This window comes from Prionailurus bengalensis, chromosome A2 (genome assembly GCF_016509475.1).
Source record: "Prionailurus bengalensis isolate Pbe53 chromosome A2, Fcat_Pben_1.1_paternal_pri, whole genome shotgun sequence".
Classification (NCBI taxonomy): Eukaryota; Metazoa; Chordata; class Mammalia; order Carnivora; family Felidae; genus Prionailurus; species Prionailurus bengalensis.
Window position 1 is genome coordinate 20,242,656 of NC_057348.1, and position 22,444 is coordinate 20,265,099.

General features: G+C 41.8%; 1 protein-coding gene across 13 annotated transcripts in view; it reads left to right on the top strand.

Annotated features, from left to right (window-relative positions):
- DOCK3 (dedicator of cytokinesis 3) overlaps positions 1 to 22,444 on the top strand; it is a 598,286-nt gene that overhangs the window by 478,636 nt on the left and 97,206 nt on the right. For 9 of the 13 annotated variants that reach the window (XM_043587437.1, XM_043587445.1, XM_043587439.1 and 6 more), the window contains 5 exons: positions 7,726 to 7,851; positions 13,177 to 13,194; positions 19,858 to 19,982; positions 21,499 to 21,661; positions 22,199 to 22,305. In XM_043587437.1, the coding sequence (XP_043443372.1) occupies positions 7,726 to 7,851; positions 13,177 to 13,194; positions 19,858 to 19,982; positions 21,499 to 21,661; positions 22,199 to 22,305 (539 nt within the window). The remainder of the gene's footprint in view (positions 1 to 7,725; positions 7,852 to 13,176; positions 13,195 to 19,857; positions 19,983 to 21,498; positions 21,662 to 22,198; positions 22,306 to 22,444) is intronic. The other 4 variants (XM_043587438.1, XM_043587447.1, XM_043587442.1 and 1 more) reach the window with 2 other exon arrangements.

Consider the following 22,444-nt stretch of genomic DNA (forward strand, 5'->3'; position numbering starts at 1 on the left):
AAAATAAATAAATAAAAATTTTTAAAAAACAGCTGAAAGAGTAGTTTCCCCCATTACCTCACCAGATTAAGATGCTGAATTGTGTCTCATTCCCTAGAGTGAGCAGGGATGGTGCCATCTTCAGTGTCTGTGGTTTTTGTCTGGAACTCACAAACACTGGCCATTCAAATGGTGTTAGAAAGGCACCCCAGACTTCATATAGCCTTAGTTAGGGTGTCCCAGTTAGAGGTCTCCATGTACTTGTGGAAAATCCAGGAGGAGAAATAGGCTGCTTCTCTTTGAAGTGTGTGTCTGATGGCTTCTAGGTAAGGCTTGACTTGGAAGCTGTTGAGATCTTGGAAATTACCTGTTTCAACTCCTTCATTAAATAAATGAGGAAACTGAAGCTCAATGAAGTGACTTCATGGCTAAAGCAGGGAGCCCTGGTTTCCATACTCCAGGCCACTGGCTTTCCACTCTGTTGCCAAGCTTCTCAGCATGGGTTTTCTACTACAGGATTTTAGGGTCTTCATGTCAAAAAATTTCATAGATTACTCAAGGAATAGTTCAGGACTTTATTAGCCTCCTTAATTAAAGACACGCCATTACACCTTTAGATTGAGAGTGAGGGGATGGAGAACTATTTATCATGCGACTGGAAGCCAAAAGAAAGCTGGAGTAGCCATACTTATATCAGACAAACTAGACTTTAAATTAAAGGCTGTAACAAGAGATGAAGAAGGACATTATATAATAGTTACAGGGTCTATCCATCAGGAAGAGCTAACAATTATAAATGTCTATGCGCCGAATACCGGAGCCCCCAAATATATAAAACAATTACTCATAAACATAAGCAACCTTATTGATAAGAATGTGGTAATTGCAGGGGACTTTAACACCCCACTTACAGAAATGGATAGATCATCTAGACACACGGTCAATAAAGAAACAAGGGCCCTGAATGAGACATTGGATCAGATGGACTTGACAGATATATTTAGAACTCTGCATCCCAAAGCAACAGAATATACTTTCTTCTCGAGTGCACATGGAACATTCTCCAAGATAGATCATATACTGGGTCACAAAACAGCCCTTCATAAGTTTACAAGAATTGAAATTATACCATGCTTACTTTCAGACCACAATGCCATGAAGCTTGAAATCAACCACAGAAAAAAGTCTGGAAAACCTCCAAAAGCATGGAGGTTAAAGAACACCCTACTAACGAATGAGTGGGTCAACCAGGCAATTAGAGAAGAAATTAAAAAATATATGGAAACAAACGAAAATGAAAATACAACAATCCAAACGCTTTGGGATGCAGCAAAGGCAGTCTTGAGAGGAAAATACATTGCAATCCAGGCCTATCTCAAGAAACAAGAAAAATCCCCAATACAAAATCTAACAGCACACCTAAAGGAACTAGAAGCAGAACAGCAAAGGCAGCCTAAACCCAGCAGAAGAAGAGAAATAATAAAGATCAGAGCAGAAATAAACAACATAGAATCTAAAAAAACTGTAGAGCAGATCAACGAAACCAAGAGTTGGTTTTTTGAAAAAATAAACAAAATTGACAAACCTCTAGCCAGGCTTCTCAAAAAGAAAAGGGAGATGACCCAAATAGATAAAATCATGAATGAAAATGGAATTATTACAACCAATCCCTCAGAGATACAAACAATTATCAGGGAATACTATGAAAAATTATATGCCAACAAATTGGACAACCTGGAAGAAATGGACAAATTCCTGAACACCCACACTCTTCCAAAACTCAATCAGGAGGAAATAGAAAGCTTGAACAGACCCATAACCAGCGAAGAAATTGAATCGGTTATCAAAAATCTCCCAATAAATAAGAGTCCAGGACCAGATGGCTTCCCAGGGGAGTTCTACCAGACTTTTTTTTTTTTTTCAACGTTTATTTATTTTTGGGACAGAGAGAGACAGAGCATGAACGGGGAGGGGCAGAGAGAGAGGGAGACACAGAATCGGAAACAGGCTCCAGGCTCCGAGCCATCAACCCAGAGCCTGACGCGGGGCTCGAACTCACGGACTGTGAGATCGTGACCTGGCTGAAGTCGGACGCTTAACCGACTGCGCCACCCAGGCGCCCCCTACCAGACGTTTAAAGCAGAGATAATACCTATCCTTCTCAAGCTATTCCAAGAAATAGAAAGGGAAGGAAAACTTCCAGACTCATTCTATGAAGCCAGTATTACTTTGATTCCTAAACCAGACAGAGACCCAGTAAAAAAAGAGAACTACAGGCCAATATCCCTGATGAATATGGATGCAAAAATTCTCAATAAGATACTAGCAAATCGAATTCAACACCATATAAAAAGAATTATTCACCATGATCAAGTGGGATTCATTCCTGGGATGCAGGGCTGGTTCAACATTCGCAAATCAATCAACGTGATACATCACATTAATAAAAGAAAAGATAAGAACCATATGATCCTGTCAATCGATGCAGAAAAGGCCTTCGACAAAATCCAGCACCCTTTCTTAATAAAAACCCTTGAGAAAGTCGGGATAGAAGGAACATACTTAAAGATCATAAAAGCCATTTATGAAAAGCCCACAGCTAACATCATCCTCAATGGGGAAAAACTGAGAGCTTTTTCCCTGAGATCAGGAACATGACAAGGATGCCCACTCTCACCGCTGCTGTTTAACATAGTGCTGGAAGTTCTAGCATCAGCAATCAGACAACAAAAGGAAATCAAAGGCATCAAAATTGGCAAAAATGAAGTCAAGCTTTCGCTTTTTGCAGATGACATGATATTATACATGGAAAATCCGATAGACTCCACCAAAAGTCTGCTAGAACTGATACAGGAATTCAGCAAAGTTGCAGGATACAAAATCAATGTACAGAAATCAGTTGCATTCTTATACACTAACAATGAAGCAACAGAAAGACAAATAAAGAAACTGATCCCATTCACAATTGCACCAAGAAGCATAAAATACCTAGGAATAAACCTAACCAAAGATGTGAAAGATCTGTATGCTGAAAACTATAGAAAGCTTATGAAGGAAATTGAAGAAGATTTAAAGAAATGGAAAGACATTCCCTGCTCATGGATTGGAAAAATAAATATTGTTAAAATGTCAATACTACCCAAAGCTATCTACACATTCAATGCAATCCCAATCAAAATTGCACCAGCATTCTTCTCGAAACTAGAACAAGCAATCCTAAAATTCATATGGAACCACAAAAGGCCCCGAATAGCCAAAGGAATTTTGAAGAAGAAGACCAAAGCAGGAGGCATCACAATCCCAGACTTTAGCCTCTACTACAAAGCTGTAATCCTCAAGACAGCATGGTATTGGCACAAAAACAGACACATAGACCAATGGAATAGAATAGAAACCCCAGAACTAGACCCACAAACGTATGGCCAACTCATCTTTGACAAAGCAGGAAAGAACATCCAATGGAAAAAAGACAGCCTCTTTAACAAATGGTGCTGGGAGAACTGGACAGCAACATGCAGAAGGTTGAAACTAGACCACTTTCTCACACCATTCACAAAAATAAACTCAAAATGGATAAAGGACCTAAATGTGAGACAGGAAACCATCAAAACCTTAGAGGAGAAAGCAGGAAAAGACCTCTCTGACCTCAGCCGTAGCAATCTCTTACTTGACACATCCCCAAAGGCAAGGGAATTAAAAGCAAAAGTGAATTACTGGGACCTTATGAAGATAAAAAGCTTCTGCACAGCAAAGGAAACAACCAACAAAACTAAAAGGCAACCAACGGAATGGGAAAAGATATTCGCAAATGACATATCGGACAAAGGGCTAGTATCCAAAATCTATAAAGAGCTCACCAAACTCCACACCCGAAAAACAAATAACCCAGTGAAGAAATGGGCAGAAAACATGAATAGACACTTCTCTAAAGAAGACATCCGGATGGCCAACAGGCACATGAAAAGATGTTCAGCGTCGCTCCTTATCAGGGAAATACAAATCAAAACCACACTCAGGTATCACCTCACGCCAGTCAGAGTGGCCAAAATGAACAAATCAGGAGACTATAGATGCTGGCGAGGATGTGGAGAAACGGGAACCCTCTTGCACTGTTGGTGGGAATGCAAATTGGTGCAGCCGCTCTGGAAAGCAGTGTGGAGGTTCCTCAGAAAATTAAAAATAGACCTACCCTATGACCCAGCAATAGCACTGCTAGGAATTTACTCAAGGGATACAGGAGTACTGATGCATAGGGCCACTTGTACCCCAATGTTCATAGCAGCACTCTCAACAATAGCCAAATTATGGAAAGAGTCTAAATGTCCATCAACTGATGAATGGATAAAGAAATTGTGGTTTATATACACAATGGAATATTACGTGGCAATGAGAAAAAATGAAATATGGCCTTTTGTAGCAACGTGGATGGAACTGGAGAGTGTGATGCTAAGTGAAATAAGCCATACAGAGAAAGACAGATACCATATGGTTTCACTCTTATGTGGATCCTGAGAAACTTAACAGGAACCCATGGGGGAGGGGAAGGAAAAAAAAAAAAAGAGGTTAGAGTGGGAGAGAGCCAAAGCATAAGAGACTGTTAAAAACTGAGAACAAACTGAGGGTTGATGGGGGGTGGGAGGGAGGAGAGGGTGGGTGATGGGTATTGAGGAGGGCACCTTTTGGGATGAGCACTGGGTGTTGTATGGAAACCAATTTGTCAATAAATTTCATAAAAAAAAAAAGACATGTCATTATAAAAAATTAACTTTGCTATAAACTGTCACCCATCTTTGTTAAACATTGTGGACAGTTAATTGCCTTGGCAGTTCTGTTTCAGAACTCAGTAGTGCTCTCCCTTCGAGTTAAATCATACAAAATTCAGAAGGAATTACTACATTAGTTTTAGGTGCTGAGACTAAAACTATCATTCATCGCTAACTCCCTTAGATTGGCCTCTTAGATATGTAGCCACAGAAGTAACTTTTAGTAATTCCAGTAGCATGAAGATCATTAAAAACAAGTGAAAACAAAACAGTTGAGAAATTAATTTTCTATGTATTTTTTAATGACTTATACAGCTTTCTTTATGTTTCTTGGGCTGGGATTAATTTACATTATTAATCTTCACTCATCTCTTCACAGAGATGGGGGTTGAGAGGGACAAGGGCCAGGTTGCTGACCTTCCAGTATTCCACACAAATGTGTGGGATATTTTTATGGGACAGTCTTAATCTGAGATGAAATTTAGTAAGAAAACAGTTTTCTTGTGTCAGAGATCATTTTAACAGAGAAACTGTAATAGAATTAGTTACTTTCAAGTTCTTTGGCTTGAGAGCCAGGTGATTGGTAGGTAGATGAGCAAGTGTTGCTAAAGGACTGGTTGCATATTGGGTAGGCGAGTGGGTCACTTTTCTGAGTTATTTACAGAGGCTCTTTTGTCCTGAGGACCATGCTTAGCATTATTTGGCATGCGCCTCAATCACTCAGGGCTTCAGAACCAGGAAGAGGACTCACATATTCCAGGATCCCAATTTCTACAAAAGCAGATGAAGTTTTATAGCCTCCATTGGTGACTTCTTTCATCCTTCATGTGCCTTTTCATGTGTTCTCTTGCATAAACTGAAGCCCTTTTCCTCTTGCTTGTCACACTTCAGAGCAGCTATTCAGAATTCCTTTTGGATAGCTCAAAAGCTAGATGCACCTCTCCCAGTGTCTTCAGTCTGCATCCTCACAAGTTGCACTTTGCATCTCTAGGCCAATTTGGTTGCTCAGAAAATGAGATAAAAGGTAGGAAAGATAGTCAGTGGGCACTTGAATGAATAATCCTTGCCAGTGCCAAGTGAGAAGGATGAACCCATTGATTTTCTTTTCCTTTGCCCTCTATCATCTCAGATTCTGGGAATTGTCTGATCCTTAGCTATCTGCTCCAGTTTAGGCTGTCTCCTAGGATGGTGGACCCCTGTTCGCCCAGAGGATAATATCTGATAGCCATGTAAAGATACCACAGATAAATGTGCTGGGGCTGTGGGGGAGGGGTTGTGAGTACCTCACAAGCTGCTCTCTTCTGAAGAGTTTATTGTGATCTGGATTCTGACCTCCAGCCTTTCAGGCTCATAAGTTATTTGTAGTTGAGTCCACCAAGTAATTAGGCTATAAAAAAAAATAGGGTGTTCAAAACCTAAACATTAACCAGACTAACAACTGGAATACCATATATCTGCTTTCCAGAGCACTGTGATCTCATTGTTAATGATACCTGGGACATCATATGTGCAATCTCAGGGTTCTTGGGGTACATGAATTTGGCCAAAGCAATAAGATCATCTTGAGGTTCTTTCTGAGTTGCAGTGGAACCCTGATGACCCCCCAGCCCAGCTATGAGAGTACATGTTCCTTGTTACTAGGATACTTTGATCTGACAGATAGAGTGCCTGTGACTGTTCTGTGTGACATCTCTCTTTCTCCACTTCTCCATTCCCTCTCTTCTCTCCATTTCCAAACCATTCTTTTTTTTTTTCAACGTTTATTTATTTTTGGGACAGAGAGAGACAGAGCATGAACGGGGGAGGGGCAGAGAGAGGGAGACACAGAATCGGAAACAGGCTCCAAGCTCTGAGCCATCAGCCCAGAGCCCGACGCGGGGCTCGAACTCCCGGACCGCGAGATCGTGACCTGGCTGAAGTCGGACGCTTAACCGACTGCGCCACCCAGGCGCCCCCAAACCATTCTTATCCTACAACTCTTGTCACTGTCTCCATTCTAGCCACTACTTTTCTGGTAATCCTAACTATCATAATTCCCAGGTTTTTAGATTGATGAGTTTGCTTCCTGCTGACACATAGATCAGCATCTTCATCATCCTATTAGCAGCTAATCTCATTCACAGAGTCTCAGAATCACTTCCTAACTCTATCTGGGCTTGACCTCCTAGCCTTCTAGCCAGTGGCTACAGTAGTAACCCTCGGGGGCAGGGGAGAGGATGGTTTCCAGGAGATTCTTACTTTGTGCAAAACTCCTAGGGTACATACAAGTAATGAAGTGGAAGCCAGCTCACCTGGGGACACATTACAGGTTCTCCCATGTTCTGAACAAAGCTTTTGGGATCATCTGGAAGATCTGAAGCTTATAGTCTAAAGCAAAGCTCAGCCCCACAAAACATCCCTTTTCCTTGAAGTGCAGTGGTTCCCTGAAGGGAACGTGATGTCTGCTCTGCTGCTGTCTTTACAAGCTGTTGCAAGGTTGAACCAGCAAGTTGCTTCCCACATTTTAGCATACTCCTAGCATAAAACAGCACCTCTTAGCTCATTCGTTTTCAGCTGGGGGGACATCCTGGCACAGGGTCTTCTTTGTTTCTAGTCTTCCATTGTTTCTGTAGATTTCTCTGGGTTCCTAAATGTATGGTTTATGTAGTTCAACCCTCCCATTCAGTGAGTGTTTGCTAGGGTCCAGCCAGACCCTGGGCTAGATGCTGAGGAACAGAGAAAAAGGCAACGCAGTCTCCCAGACCTCGGTGTGTATATAATAAACTAGTTCTCTGGGTTGTTGAGGTTATCTTTTCTTAAATAGCTTTCTAGAATGTTTCTTCAGAATAGTATATACTTTCTACATCAAAATTTTTCTCAAGAAAAATGCTAAACTTTGTGTATTTTCCTCCTGAAAAAAAATGTGACTCTTTATGTCATTTCTAGTACTACAAAACAGGGTGGAAATGTGGTTCTGAGTAAGAAACTGCTTATGTTTTTGCAGGTCTTATCATCTCTCTGCAGCTTCTCCGTGGAGATATGGAACAGATTAGGAGGGAAAACCCCATGATATTTAATAGGGGATTGGCAATTACAAGAAAATTGGGATTTCCTGATGTCATCATGCCAGGTAGGCTGCACTTCTTGGGACTGGGTTGGGAGAAGGGTTAGAAGGATGGAGTCCAGTGCTTCTCTCATGAGCAGATGGTAAACTGTGCTGTGGAGGAGCCATGCAGCCATTAAAAGCCTCTGTATCCCAAGCCAGGTTGCTGACTACAATCTGGAGTCAGTGGCTCCTTGTTGGCATTTTTTCAAGAAGCCTCCACATCATATTCACCAACGTGACATCTGCAACATGACAACCCAGAAGATGGGCTTTGTTGTCTCCTGTAGAGACTGGGTGGTAGGAACTGACATGGAGCTCTTCTTAGGGGGATGCCTTTTACTTTTTTCTCTTCCATTACATTTCCTAGAAAATTGGCTCACAAGAACTTCCTCTTTAAGGGGAAAAATATACCAAAATATGTGCCTGTAGTATTGATGAATCCAATTCATGTAGGAAAACCAGATGTATTTTAATGTATCAGAAAACAAATGGGGCAAATGGTATAAGTTAGGCACTAGGAATAGTACTACCTAGACAGTTTCTCAGGAATTGGCTCACTGTTCCCATCTAATGCCCAATGGAGAGCTAGTGCAGAAGGTGGAAATGCATCAACCCTCACGTGTGGTTCTAGCAGTTCAATCCCAGGTTCACATTTCCTAGTCAGGCAGATACAGGCAAAGCATCCAAAGTGGATCAAAACAGGCCATCAGAGCCACGAGGGCCTTAGGGTGTGAGGGAAGGATGGGAGTGACTCATATAGAGGGCAGGTGGTCTGATAAGCAGAGAAGATGGGAACAAAGACAAGGGAATCTGAACAGGCAAATAGCTGGTTTTCTGAATGGATTACAGGAGTAACGGACCTACCCTTTCCATTGAGTTTTAATGATCTGGTAAAAGCTTATTTGCTTCTGTTTGAAAGATCCAGGGCAGGCCAGACTGAACTGATTGTCACCACTCTAAATATCACCTATTTGGACTTCTTCATGGTGTTCTAAATCCGCTTGTTGGAAATATTTGTCAACACAAACCCAAAGCAGAGTATGGTCTGAGCACAGAGAAGGTCCATGTGATAGATTCCAGCTGCCTTACAACTTCCCACACTATGCCTGGACTTGTTTTCTGTTATCTGCTTCCCCCACTCGTAGACACTGTGAATGCAGAACAAGCTGCTGTGAACAGCCCTCATCTCCTGCTCTGCACACAGAAGGATCTGTGTGGGATCCTAGGCCACTCGATCAATTCCATGTTTATCTTTAAATGCTTGGGAGACTTCATGCTTATGAAGGGCCCACATCTGACTGTTGGAGAACGATGTCCTTCACAGTGTCCTGACACCATTCCACAGCCCTGGTTATCAGGACAAGAAGAGCCCAGGCATAGTCCTGGGTTCTTGACAAAATGTCATAGAAGAAAGAATAGATGGTTACCAAAATTGATCTGGTGATTTTTTTTAAGTTAGATATCCAGGCTCATGAAGTGGAGTCATATATTCTAAGAGATATATTTAAAGTCCTTCATTTCTTTTAGGAACTTAAGATTTGTACATTTGGACATTTCCTTCCTCTTAGCCTTCACAGTCAGAGAATTAAAAACAAGTGAAGTGAACAGAGATTAAAAAGAAACAAAATTTAGTGAAAAAATTCTTAAGCAAAGTTTTATTTTAAGAATTATGTTGTCCAACCCTCATCTATGGAAAGAAATCTTTTTGTAGAGCACCCTGCATCTCTTTGCATCATCAACACACAGGTTTGTAAAGGACCTGGGTATGCTAGACATGTCTTGGGAAATCAGCTGCATCAGGCATTGGTGAAGGAAGCTGAGGTTAAGGGAGTTTTCCCTCCCCTAGGCAGCTAAGGGACCATCATAGGATTTGTCTCCACAGGGTTCCACAGGGCTGAGCCCAACAGGGCTCAGACACTGGGCCATCCTGGGAGGTCCAGGCCAGGCCTGTGAGTATGCTGCTTCCTGGGTTGTCTGCCTTTGAGCACTAAGTGCCAAAACTGAAAGTAAGGATTGATTCACAGGCAGGAAGCAGTCCTTTGTGCATAATCTGGCTCCCTCTCTACCCTTCTTCCCCCTGAGGAAAGATTTTTTTTGCAGATGGGCACTCCCAAGGTTGTGAGCTAACAACTGACTGACAGACCTCTTAATGCACTCCACGATCTCATCAGAGTGGATTTGCCATTCTCAGGCCTGGTGACAGCGCTGGCCTGCAGGTTCTGCTGGAGCAACAGTAAAAGTGGTACAGGAATGTTTTACATGCAGTTGCCCTATCTTGGGAAACCATGTAGCCAGAACTCCCTTGGCTTCCTGGCCACCCGTCCACCTGCGGCTGATCCATCTGTCACCTGTAGGAGTATTGTACCTGGGCTGCATCAGTCCCTCCATCCTTACAGTGCTGGTGTGACCAAGTTACAAGAAGTTGCAACTTCTTGGCACATGGACATATATATGAGAAATGAACAAGGCAATTAATTATGTCAGTAACTGTGAGCATTCTAACACTTAAGTCTGAGAGATTGGAGTAAATGGAAAAATTATAATTACTCATAAACTATGATTCTTATTTTAAAACAGCATTTGATAGAAATTGTCAGGCACTCATTTGCAGAGGTCTTGTTTGTCAGGATGACCCAGATAGGGCTCAAAGCATATTGACAGAGCTTAGAGCTCTGAGTTACAGAATTCAACCAGGCTCTAGCCACACCAGTATCCAACATACCATTTTGAAAAAGGTCCCTCTGATGATCTCCCATTGCTTTCCAAGGGTGTGTACATACACATCACGTGACTACTGTGAACAGGAGATGTGCTACTCTGTGCCACAGCTGAAGTCCTGACTATACAGCTATCCAGCTCTGCTCATGACCCGTGGTAGCAAGCTAGAGGCAAGAGTGCTATTGCTGGTGGTCCCAGAAAAGACACACTCCAACCAAGGAGATGACATTCTAGACTATAGAAGAACAAATAGATATGGGAATTTAAGCCTAATTTTGAAACTAAGCATTCACAGCCTTTATTGGTTGGTCACCATATTCCTGAGGGCATGTCCTCCTTCTGTCCAAACTCACTTTAGTTCAGTTCAAAAGCTAATAACTTCTTTCCTAGGTTTTTTTTTTTTTTTCAAGAAGATGAGCAGGAAAGACCAGAGTAGGACAGGTGTTCCAGGTGAACAAGTTAGAGTTAACATTGTTCCCAGTGAAGTAACCAAAATAAAACTTTAAAGAGAATTGCTGGCCAAAAGACTATAAACTGGAAGGAATGATTTAAAATTTTTTGCTCAAGAAGAGGCTGTGCCCTCCTGCAGACCATCCCCAAGCTAGAAGAGCTGGGCCACCACCTCCTAAATCCCTCTGGAGTGCTTAGCTTTCCTGGAAAGCCTATTCCCTGGAGTCAGTAGTACAGAGTTCTGTCACATGGCTCTGTGGGAATTACATTTTAACTTGTTTTCTAAGTCTTGAATTTTTTTTAATTTTATTTTTTATTTTTTAAAATTTACATCCAAATTAGTTAGCATATAGTGCAACAATGATTTCAGGAGTAGATTCCTTAGTGCCCCTTACCCATTTAGCCCACCCCACCTCCCACAACCCCTCCAGTAACCCTCAGTTTGTTCTCCATATTTATGAGTCTCTTCTGTTTTGTCCCCCTCCCTGTTTGTATATTTGTTTCCCTTCCCTTATGTTCATCTGTTTTGTCGCTTAAAGTCCTCATATGAGTGAAGTCATATGATTTTTGTCTTTCTCTGACTAATTTCACTTAGCATAATACCCTCCAGTTCCATCCACATAGTTGCAAATGGCAAGATTTCATTCTTTTTGATTGCCAAGTAATACTCCATTGTATACATATACCACTAGCCAGTTTGATCAAAAAGAAAAAGGACCCAAATAAATAAGAATGAAAGAAGAGAGATCACAACCAACACAGAAATAAAAACAATAATAAGAGAATATTATCACCAATTATATGCCAATAAAATGGGCAATAGGGAAGAAATGGACAAATTCCTAGAAACAAATACACTGAAACTGAAACAGGAAGAAATAGAAAATTTGAACAGACCCATAACTAGTAAGGAAATAGAATTAATAATCAAAAATCTCCCAAAAAAACAAGAGTCCAGGGCCAGATGGCTTTCCAGGGGAATTCTACCAAACATTTAAGGAAGAGTTAACACCTATTCTCTTGAAGCTGTTCCAAAAAATAGAAATGGAAGGAAAACTTCCAAACTCTTTCTATGAAGCCAGCATTACCCTGATTCCAAAACCAGACAGAGACCCCACTAAAAAGGAGAACTATAGACCAATTTCCCTGATGAACATGGATGCAAAAATCCTCAACAAGATATTAGCCAACCAGATACAACAATACACTAAAAAAATTATTCACCATGACCAAGTGGGATTTATACCTGGGATGCAGGGCTGTTTCAATATCCACAAAACAATTAACGTGATTCATCACATCAATAAAAGAAAGGACAAGAACCATATGATCTCTCAATAGGTGCAGAGTTTTTTAAATGGTCTTTCTTGGTAGAAGAAACCTGCTTTTGAGTTAGTGTGCTCTGGCTCAGGGCCAGGTTTTTCCCAAATCAGTGGTTCTCCAGTGTTAGTATGTATCCGAGTCACCTGCAGGGCTTGCAGACACAGAATGCTGGGCCCACCCCCCATGAGTTTCTAATGCAATAGGATTGGCGTGGGACCCAACAATTTACATTCCTTATAAGCTCTGAGACGATGGTAATATTGCTTGGTTGGGACCCCTTTTGAGAACCATGTCCTAGAGAGGACTCTGCCTTAGGGAGGCTTTGTCCCTCCCTAAGTCAGACCTGGCACAAGTACTGCTCTCTGGGTTTGCTCTGAACTTGCCCATTAGAAAGCAACTCTGCAGGCATGGCATCCTTCTAGGGGACCCTCTGATTCTTGCCCTTGTGCTCAGAAATACACTCTGTCCATGGGGTGCCTGGGTGGCGCAGTCGGTTAAGCGTCCGACTTCAGCCAGGTCACGATCTCGCGGTCCATGAGTTCAAGCCCCGCGTCAGGCTCTGGGCTGATGGCTCAGAGACTGGAGCCTGTTTCCGATTCTGTGTCTCCCTCTCTCTCTGCCCCTCGCCCATTCATGCTCTGTCTCTCTCTGTCCCAAAAATAAATAAACGTTGAAAAAAAAATTAAAAAAAAAAAAAAGAAATACACTCTGTCCTTTGCTTTGACTCTTGATAAAAAGTGCATGCTTCATCACCGATCTGCAAGTGATGTTTTTTTTTTCTCTTTTCCTGTTTGTCTTAATTGTTCTTGTCTCTCTCTGTGCTGTCCCCTCATTGTCGCCCCTTTCTTTCTGGTGCAGAGATGAAGATAGTTGGGTGTAAGTTCCTGCTTTTGTGTGTCCTGTCTGCTTTTGCCTGCTTTGTTTCCATCTTCATTTGTTTCATGGAATGTTGGAATACTGGGTGGGGTATCATGTACATTATTAATCCTTCATCAGCCTCACCCTTTGGGGTAACTGACATAAAAAAAGAAGATACTAGCCCAATCTAGAAGACTGTGTATTACTTTAGGTGTTCATTAAGATCTGAAGTAACTAAAAACATAGTGGAATGTTTAGAAAACGTTAACAAGCCCTAAGTGTATAGCTACGGGGAAAGTTTGTATGAGACACATCAGCTACTTCCATTGAAAGGAAAATGAGTAGTGCTTATCCCAGGCTATACAGAATCAGAAAGGTAGAAAGCTTCTCTTTTCAGCTCTGTTGGACACATCTCACACAAAAGACAAAGGCATGACTTTTGAAAGAAAGCTCTCCTCAGGAAGAGTGATGAAAGTATTTGCCACAAGTAGTAGTGGTCAGTCTGACTGTCAAATGAGGCTTTGGCAATATCTAAGGGATGATTTAGGAATGATCACATCTGGTCTGACAACAGGTTGGAATAACCCAAGAAAGGAATAACCCTTGACCCAAGAAAGGAATAACCGTATATAAATGATGTCAGACCATGCCCATTCTTGTCTTCCTGTTAGAGCAGGGAACATCACTGATCTTGTAACAGTTGAAACCAGTAGAAGTGTGACACTGAAGACATGGTTTGAAAGTAAAATACTCATGAGTATATTTCTCTTACCCCAGTTCCTTTCCCCAGCAGCAGCTGTTGTTAACCATTTTCTGCTTAATTTTTTTTAACATTTATTTATTTTTGAGACAGAGAGACAGAGCATGAACGGGGGAGGGTCAGAGAGAGGGAGACACAGAATTTGAAACAGGCTCCAGGCTCTGAGCTGTCAGCACAGAGCCCGACGCGGGGCTCGAACTCACGGACCGCGAGATCATGACCTGAGCTGAAGTTGGCCGCTTAACCAACTGAGCCACCCAGGCGCCCCAACCATTTTCTTCTGTAAACATCCAGAGATAGGCTATGCACAAACCATATTTCATTTTTGTTTTTTTTCTTTTTGTGCAAATGGTAGAACACTATGCCCATTGTCCTGAGCTAAGAATTCTTGGAATTTATTCCGTGTGAATCATGTGGGACCACCTCTATTTTCTCATTGTTTTTAATGGGCGCATATGGTTCTACTTTCTGGGTGAATCACAATTTGTATAGCCCTTTATTGTGTGTATTTAGATTATTTCCAGTCTTGTGTTACTACAGTGATTCAAAATAAATATCCTTGTATTTAAAAAAAGAAAGAAGGTAAAGAACCTGTCTTTTCTAGATACTCTGAGAATTCCCGTAAGAGTCTTTTTTGGCAGGGGGAGAGGTCTCTTCTTTAAAATAATGGGTACCTGGGTGGCTCAGTCGGTTGGGCGACAGACTTCCGCTCAGGTCATGATCTCCCAGTTCATGAGTCGAGCCCCACATTGGGCTCTGTGCTGACAGCTCAGAGCCTGGAGCCTGCTTCAGATTCTGTATCTTCCTCTCTCTCTGCCCCTCCCTGACTCATGCGCGCGCTCTCTCTCGCTCTCTCTCTCTCTGTCTCTCTCTGTCTCTCAGAAATAAATATTTAAAAAAAAAAATAAGGGGCACCTGGGTGGCTCGGTTGGGCGTCCGACTTCGGCTCGGGTCATGATCTCAAAGTTTGTGGGTTTGAGCCCCACATCAGGCTCTGTGCTGGCAGCTTGGAGCCTGGAGCCTGCTTTGGATTCTGTGTCTCCCTCTCCCTCTGCCCCTCCCCCACTCATGCTCTGTCTCTGTCTCTCTCAAAATCATCATAAACAAACATTTAAAAAATAAAATAAGAACTACAACACATTACAACATTGGTCATATGCCTGAAATTGTCTAAGTTGAATGGTTGTTAATGTCTCCATATCCCCATGATGCTGTCGGAGGATTTCACTCCTATTCTGCCAAAAGATAAAATTGGTGCCATCCTGAGCAGGCTGCTATGTCTGCTGAGAGAGAGAAGGTTAGTTCTAGTTTCACATGATCTTAAGGGAAAGAAAGCACTCTCCCTCCTAATCCTATCTAGAAGTAGACAAGGTATAAGTAAATAATAGTGTTAAATACTAGTATCCTTGAACCCAAATCTTCCTAATATGTGGTATGACTAATTTATACAGAAGGAACATGAATGTAATAAAGAGTCTAAACAAGACTGAGTGCCCAAATCTGTATTGGCTGTCCTGGATTATTTCTCCTGGGATGGAATTCTACATAGGCTAGAGCCATGTGGACCCAAAATTCCTGGTAAGGCTGGAGTATCTGGCAGGAGATTCTCCTGCTAACAGATGCTCTGGTGCACAAGCCAGACCTCAGAGGTTCTGAAACCTCTCCAGAGACTGCTGTCAGAAGAGATATGCAAACACATTGTGAGCTCTGTTTCTCCAGTGTCATACCAGGGTGCAGGTCTTCAGAGGATCACACCTGGCCACTGAGGTGTGCAATTCTCTGTGACTGCTGGATGCAGCTCTGTCACAGTGTTCTCGGCCCCCTAAGATTTCTGGTAGCTGAAGAACACTGTTTCCTTCTAGGACCTCCCACTCCATAAAGACCCCAGAATGTTTCAGGCCAATCCCTGACATAAGAAGGTAGCTTCAGGTTCATTACTCTGCTCCTTCCCAGCAGCTGCTTATTTATACTTACAAGAATCTGGATTTTTGATGTGTATTTGCAGTGTAGTAAAGCTGTTCTTGACACATAAACACCCAAGCCAGGTATCAGGAAACTATAGTCCCTGGGCCAAATCCAGCCAGAGGCCTATTTTTGTACCACCTGCCAGCTGAGAATGTTTTTTCACATTTTAAAAGGGTTGTGAAAGCAAAGAACATGTAACAGAGACCTATGTGACCCAAAAAGCTTAAAATATTTACTATCTGGCTTCTTACAGAAAAAGTTGGCCAACCTCTACCTACTCTTAAGTCCCTAGTTCTCTGGCAAGCAGCTATACCAACAGCTGGCTACTCTCTGAGACTGTGAAAAGAACAAAGTTTATTCTGAGGCCCTCCTATAAGAACAACCTCATTCATTCATCTTTCCGTTCAAGAAACTCTGTTGCATGTCAGCTGAGCACTAAACAGAGATAAAAAGGCATTGCTGATGCTTTTAGATGCTCTGCCAACCTTAGGAAGCAGAGCACACCTAACAAAGGGAGGCAGAGTTGCCCTCAATAATACCTACTCCCACATCCCGCAGAAAAACCTCCCACTTCCATACCCCTCTCAACATTCCTCTGTTCTGCTTAAGGGCTGCCTAGTCCCTAACACCCAGAAAAATTTCAGCAGCAGCTTCCCAGCAAACCCCCATGGTCTGGTTCCCTGGCATTAAACCCTGGAGAACATCAGAATTGCCTTGTGATTTTTGGTTTTGTTTAAAGTATGTACACAAGCCTCACCCAATACCAACTGGAATCTCAAGAGGTAGACGCTAGAAATCTAGTTTTAATAAGTTTCCTAGGTGATTAGAATGCAGCCACCCACCCAGTGTTCTGTAAACTAACCTCACAAACTACTGCTCAGGCCTTCTCTTTCCCATCCTCATTGTAATGTGCCTGTCCTCATCCCTCTCCTGGTAATATTTCCTTGCAATTGGCGCTAAAGTTTATAGGAGCCTCCTGGAGACAGTGCCTTAACCCAAACACATGATTCCACTGTAGGCTTTGTGAACATGTAACATGTAATAAGGACAGCTGAAGAGCAGGGAATCTCGGGAGCTGTCAGGCAGGCCTGGGTCGTTAGATCCCAGGAGGCTTTCACATTGGCTGCTTCTTAGGTTTTCTCCTAGTTCCAGGAGAATTAGTGGAGAGCTCTATTTAAATGATCCCCAGAGAGCTTTTGACAAGAAGGCCCCAGCAACATTAACTATCACAGTTCTCGAAATTGAGGCCATAATTTGCAAAACTGCAACCCATAAAGAGGCCTAATACCTATTCTGCTGAGAATAGTCCTGGTGTAGGCAAGTCTGTTCTCCAAATAAAGAGCAGCAAAAGATCTGATGAAATCAAGCTGCTTCAGTCTGTAACTCAGAGGGTATGTTTACTTGTATTGATAAATTGTCTCAGCAAGATATCACTGAAGGTATTCTATTTAAATAGGAAGTTTTAAAAGAATGAAAGCTGTAGAATATCTAGCCCAGCCCTTCCATTTTAAATTAGCATGTTGATTTAAAATGCTCCAGAGGAGCTGCCCCAGAAACCATGGACTCACTCTATATAATCAACACAGACCAAATTCTGTCATTATCAATCTCCAAGGTAATGCCCACTTTTGTATGAGTATTCTGTATCATATATTGATAGGAAAAGCTCACATGTTTCATATGAAGGACACGTTTATTTATGGTTAACTGTTGTGGAGAGCCACAGAAATTTAAAATGTTTGTACAAGCTAGAATATTATTGCTGGTAGCCGGTATCTGCTTTTACAAGTCATGTGGATTACCTTGAGAATAACTTCTAGAGAGTGCTGGTTTAAACCAGAGTAATAGTTAAACAAAGTACCTATCCTGTAGATTAGACATTAAAATTCTCTAGACTATTCACTTTCTGCCAAATCAGTGTAGAAATTTAATAATTACTTAAATTCCATAGAAGAGCTAATGTGTAAGTAAAAGACTTTTATCAAAAGAAGGCTCTAAGATGTCTGTTTCAATTGTTAAAAATTCAAGGTGTAACCAACTGTGATTTGTCCTATTATAATACCAATTACCTATAATAAAGGTCCCATTTAATTTTGAATTTTACTTTTAGGAATGATTTTATTCAGCTTCTGCCCTTACAATAGCAAAATGATGGATTTGACTTTCCCTTCTGCTTTCCTTTCCTACCTTACCTGCACACCTGAGTGCTATTTTAATGATATGCTTGAAGGGCCGAAGCAGAGATGTCCAAAGGAGGCAGATTAAAGTCCAGACTCCTGAGAATTCGAAGTAGAGGCTTTTCTCAGCCAGAAGGGAAGTCCATGTGAACTGCAAGAATAGACATCCTCTAGGCTGTCCTACCTATCCAGCAGTTAGTTGCATTTGTATGTGATTTTCAGAACATAATTTCCTTTCCCTTCATGGTAGCCTCAGGGCTGTTGGGGAACAAGATGTTTTTCACACATTAGAGAAAGTTCCCTGGGCTGTCAGAGAATAATTAATTGCTTCTCGTTGGCTGTTCTTCCTCACTCATGCTGAAGTATTTTGAGAACTTCATTATGCAACTAAATAACCATGGCTGCACTTCTGGTATAGTAAGACCACCTGAATAATAGGTCTGGTCATGAAGACCTCCACAGCTCAAGATATATGCCAGTTCTAGTCTATCATGTTTCATGCATAGGAGATACTAAGACACTTGCATAATCAGAAAGGTAGTCTGTGCAGAAAATGAGCCATCATCATGTATCTGACCAAACCAGAAAGCTTACTTGCTAACCAAAAACAATATCTGTTTATTTCATTGTGATTCCAAGTAATGAACATTTTCAAATTTTTCAGTTTTGCTAAGAACTGAGGTAGAAAGAATGTTTTGAATTGGCTTACTTTGCAAGTTAATCTTTCCATCACCTCTCAGTTGAGTTCTTCAGGCTGTTAGCACATCTTCACTTTGACCTTACATGTTTTCCTATACCATTTTTTTCCCTTTGAAGATTTTTTTCCCAGGACTTTACATTGTTGTTGTTGTGGTTGTCATCGTGGTTGTTGTTTTGAAAGTCAAAATACCTTCTTTAGAATGTATGAATAAAATTGGTCATGTTACAAACTTAGAAGCTTAGAGCAGCCCAAATGAGCTCTTCTTATACATGAATAGACAATCCCCTTACCCTTAAAAAAAGGCAGATGTGGTCATTTCTTAGGTCATTTCGGCTTGCAGTTTGGGCTTCACCTGCCCAAGTCTCGAGCAGCAGATATTGGCAAAGTGGGCAGAAGTCAGAGAGAAGCAAAGAGCATAACAGATTGTTACCCCAGTGCTTTAGCACCTGTGCTTCTGGAAAGTCATCTGCTCCCAGAGCACTCGCAACACAAAGAAGAAAAAAAAATGACAGTCCAGTGACCTGGGTCTGGCATTCCAGTAAGGGATGGGATTTGGAGCTAAGCCTCCAGAAGGAAAAAGTAGTGTATCCTCTAGTCAGACTCAGAAGGGTTGCAAGTTGAAAAAGAAAACCCATAAAGGAAAAAGGAAACCACTTTTTTTTTGGAGGGAAAGGAGGAGTGATTAGTAGTTAAGTAGTAGACATAATACAATAAATGTTATTCCTGTTGATTCTAAAAATCTTCCCCCTTTGGAAGGTTTAGATTTCAGCTATTCTCCTGGAAGATAGAGAGACTGAGTAGTCACCTGTAATATAAGAGAAGATTCTCTGCCTCAGCTTTTCCCACCCTGGACAAACTGTGGTGAACAGCTTTAGAAATTAGACTTAGAGAGCACCTGACTAACCAACAGAGTGCTGCTGCACTGATATCAGTAGAATGTCCACCGTTATTAACCAAGCTTGCAATGCTCTGAGCACCCACCTCAACACTGGAGGATCCAAATGCTAGCCTGGTCCTCCGTACAAATGGGGCAGTGTGCCTCCTATGGTCTTGAAGACATGACATTTCTCTCCCCATAGGTGATATCCGCAATGACCTGTACCTAACCTTGGAGAAGGGGGATTTCGAGAGAGGGGGAAAGAGTGTACAAAAGAATATTGAAGTGACCATGTATGTGCTTTACGCAGATGGAGAAATACTGAAGGTAAGACTTGCCAGTCAGTTGGGAAAGGAGGCTAATCCTGTAATAATTTTAATGAGTCTATGGACTTTATTCAGAGACCCATTCATCAAGCAGACTGCACTCACATCACCACATATGCATTCTTCTCTGCCTTTTCTTCAAGGAAACCCTGCAGTATGCTTTGATAATGACTTCCAGTGTCACACAGCCTTTTTAGAAATTCTTCCCAGTCTGACCTCAATCCTTCCTGCTCCAATTTAGACCTATTCCCTCTAGTTGTGTCCTACATGTTACTTTTTCTGCCATTCTGTCTAGCATCAAGCTACCTACTTTTGGCAACTGTTATTAGGTCCCACTCTTTTTGTTCCTTAAGCTAATGAAAGCTAAAAAAAAGTTTCTCTTTGGTCAGGAGTAGGACTTAGGCACTCACTGGCTGGTACCAAGTTATGTTACAAGGAATAGCAGACTCAGGCTGTAAAAGATTATTTCCAGCCAATGCCAGTACAAGGATGCAAGTGTATCTTCTGTCACTCTTCATTCAAAGTGAAGACCTGGAGTGCTGTTTTTCCATTGTCAGTATGTCAGATTTCCCTCAGTCATGTCATGGTGAAGTCCCTGGCAAATAACAAGGCATCATTTGCACAGCACTTGACAGAAGGCAAATCACTCTTTTACAGACCTCGCTCCTATATGTTGACAATAGCCTTGTGAGGTAGGCAGAGCAGGAGTGGTCATCCACATTTTACAAAAGTAAATAGGTAAAATTAGTCAAAATAATCCCCCAAAGCTAGAAATAAATGGAGGATATTGTTTAATTGGTGGTAGAAGCACTGATTTTTGTTTCATTTTTAAAAGCCCATCTCGAAGACTAAGGCGTGTCCATTGTTGGCATGGATAATGCCAAGGTCAGCAGAGCTGTCAGCTTCTCAGACCACCCTTGTGCAGATAGGGAGCTGCTCCTGATTGTATTGCCTGCAACTTCCTGTCTTCCAGGAAGATGGGACTACATCTTCATGGCAATGTCTGAAAACAGGAGGTCAAATTAAATCTGGTCTGCCTTGTCTATATCCAAAGACAGTCAGCCACGGGCAACCTAAAATGCCAGTGCAACATTGGGGTAAGGAAGATTAGAAAACAGGCTCTCTCCACTTTATAAATTAATTCATTTTCTGATCAGGTAAAGTGCCATATACAGTTGACTTCTCCTGTGGAGTTCATTGTTTCCTTTCTTAATGAGATGAAGAACCTATCTTAGTGGTTCACATACACTGTTGAGCTGCCCTCCAGTTTATTGAGCAGCGTGTGTGGTTACTTTTGCCCCATGGAAAAGAAGGAGCATTGTTGACTGCTGATTCCTTATGCCATCTATACAGTTGTTTCCAAAAGTATTGAGTTTAAGTCAAATGAATTTTCTCATCTTGTAGATTTGGCCTGGTGGGAAAATAAGACTTGCGCAAAGGAGAAAGTGTCCTAGTGACAGAGAAATCCAGGGGCTTCCTCCAGCAAGATCACACTTTATTTTGCTTCTCTCTTCCAGGATTGTATAAGCTTGGGTTCAGGAGAGCCGAACAGGAGTTCCTACCACTCCTTTGTCCTCTACCACAGTAATAGTCCTCGCTGGGGAGAAATTATCAAATTGCCCATCCCCATTGACCGGTTCCGGGGCTCCCACCTGCGCTTCGAGTTCAGACATTGTTCCAGTGAGTGAGACTTCTCTCCACATTCCTTGGAAGATATGAATGTTCTATTGTCTCAGAGTTCTTTCCTCAGAAAGAGAATTAAGAGGGTTCTTATTGTTGGGGCAATAAAATGAGTTCTGAATAAATGGGTACTCAGAGATGGGGTGTCAACAGAGGCTGTTCTGTGTACAGTGACTCAAAACCAGAAAAGGTCTAGTACTCGTCCTTCTTTGTGTCTGGTCCAGACACTGGATAATTACCAGTGTTATCCTCCTTTGGATGTCTCCTGTGTACATATTAAACTGTTCCTTAAAGAGCCTCTGATTTATCAAGACTAGCAATCTAGTTTCTATTTGGGTCTAGATAGCCTGTGTACCTTGGGATATAAGTGGAAATTCAGTCATGTACATTTATCATCATTCCTGCAGTCAGGTATGTACCTAATTAATGAAAGCAAGGGACAAAGAAGTAAAGAATGTAGGTGATAAGCACAAGGGGAATTTCTGTTAAAACGCAAAGTGAAGGGCAAAAACAACTAACACTTAGCTCTGGTTGCAGCAAAGGACAAAGGGGAAAAGAAACTCTTTGGCTTTGCATTCTCACCCCTGATGCGGGATGATGGCACCACTCTCTCAGATGACATCCATGAGCTCTATGTGTACAAGGTATGGAGCCTGGCTGTCTCTCATCTCAACCTTCACACTTCTGAAGCCACTCTCACATATGGTTCTGAGTTAGGTGGCTTTCAGTGGGCAGGCCAAAGGATCCAGGGTAGTGCGCTGGTAGATGACAGCAGGACAGCTG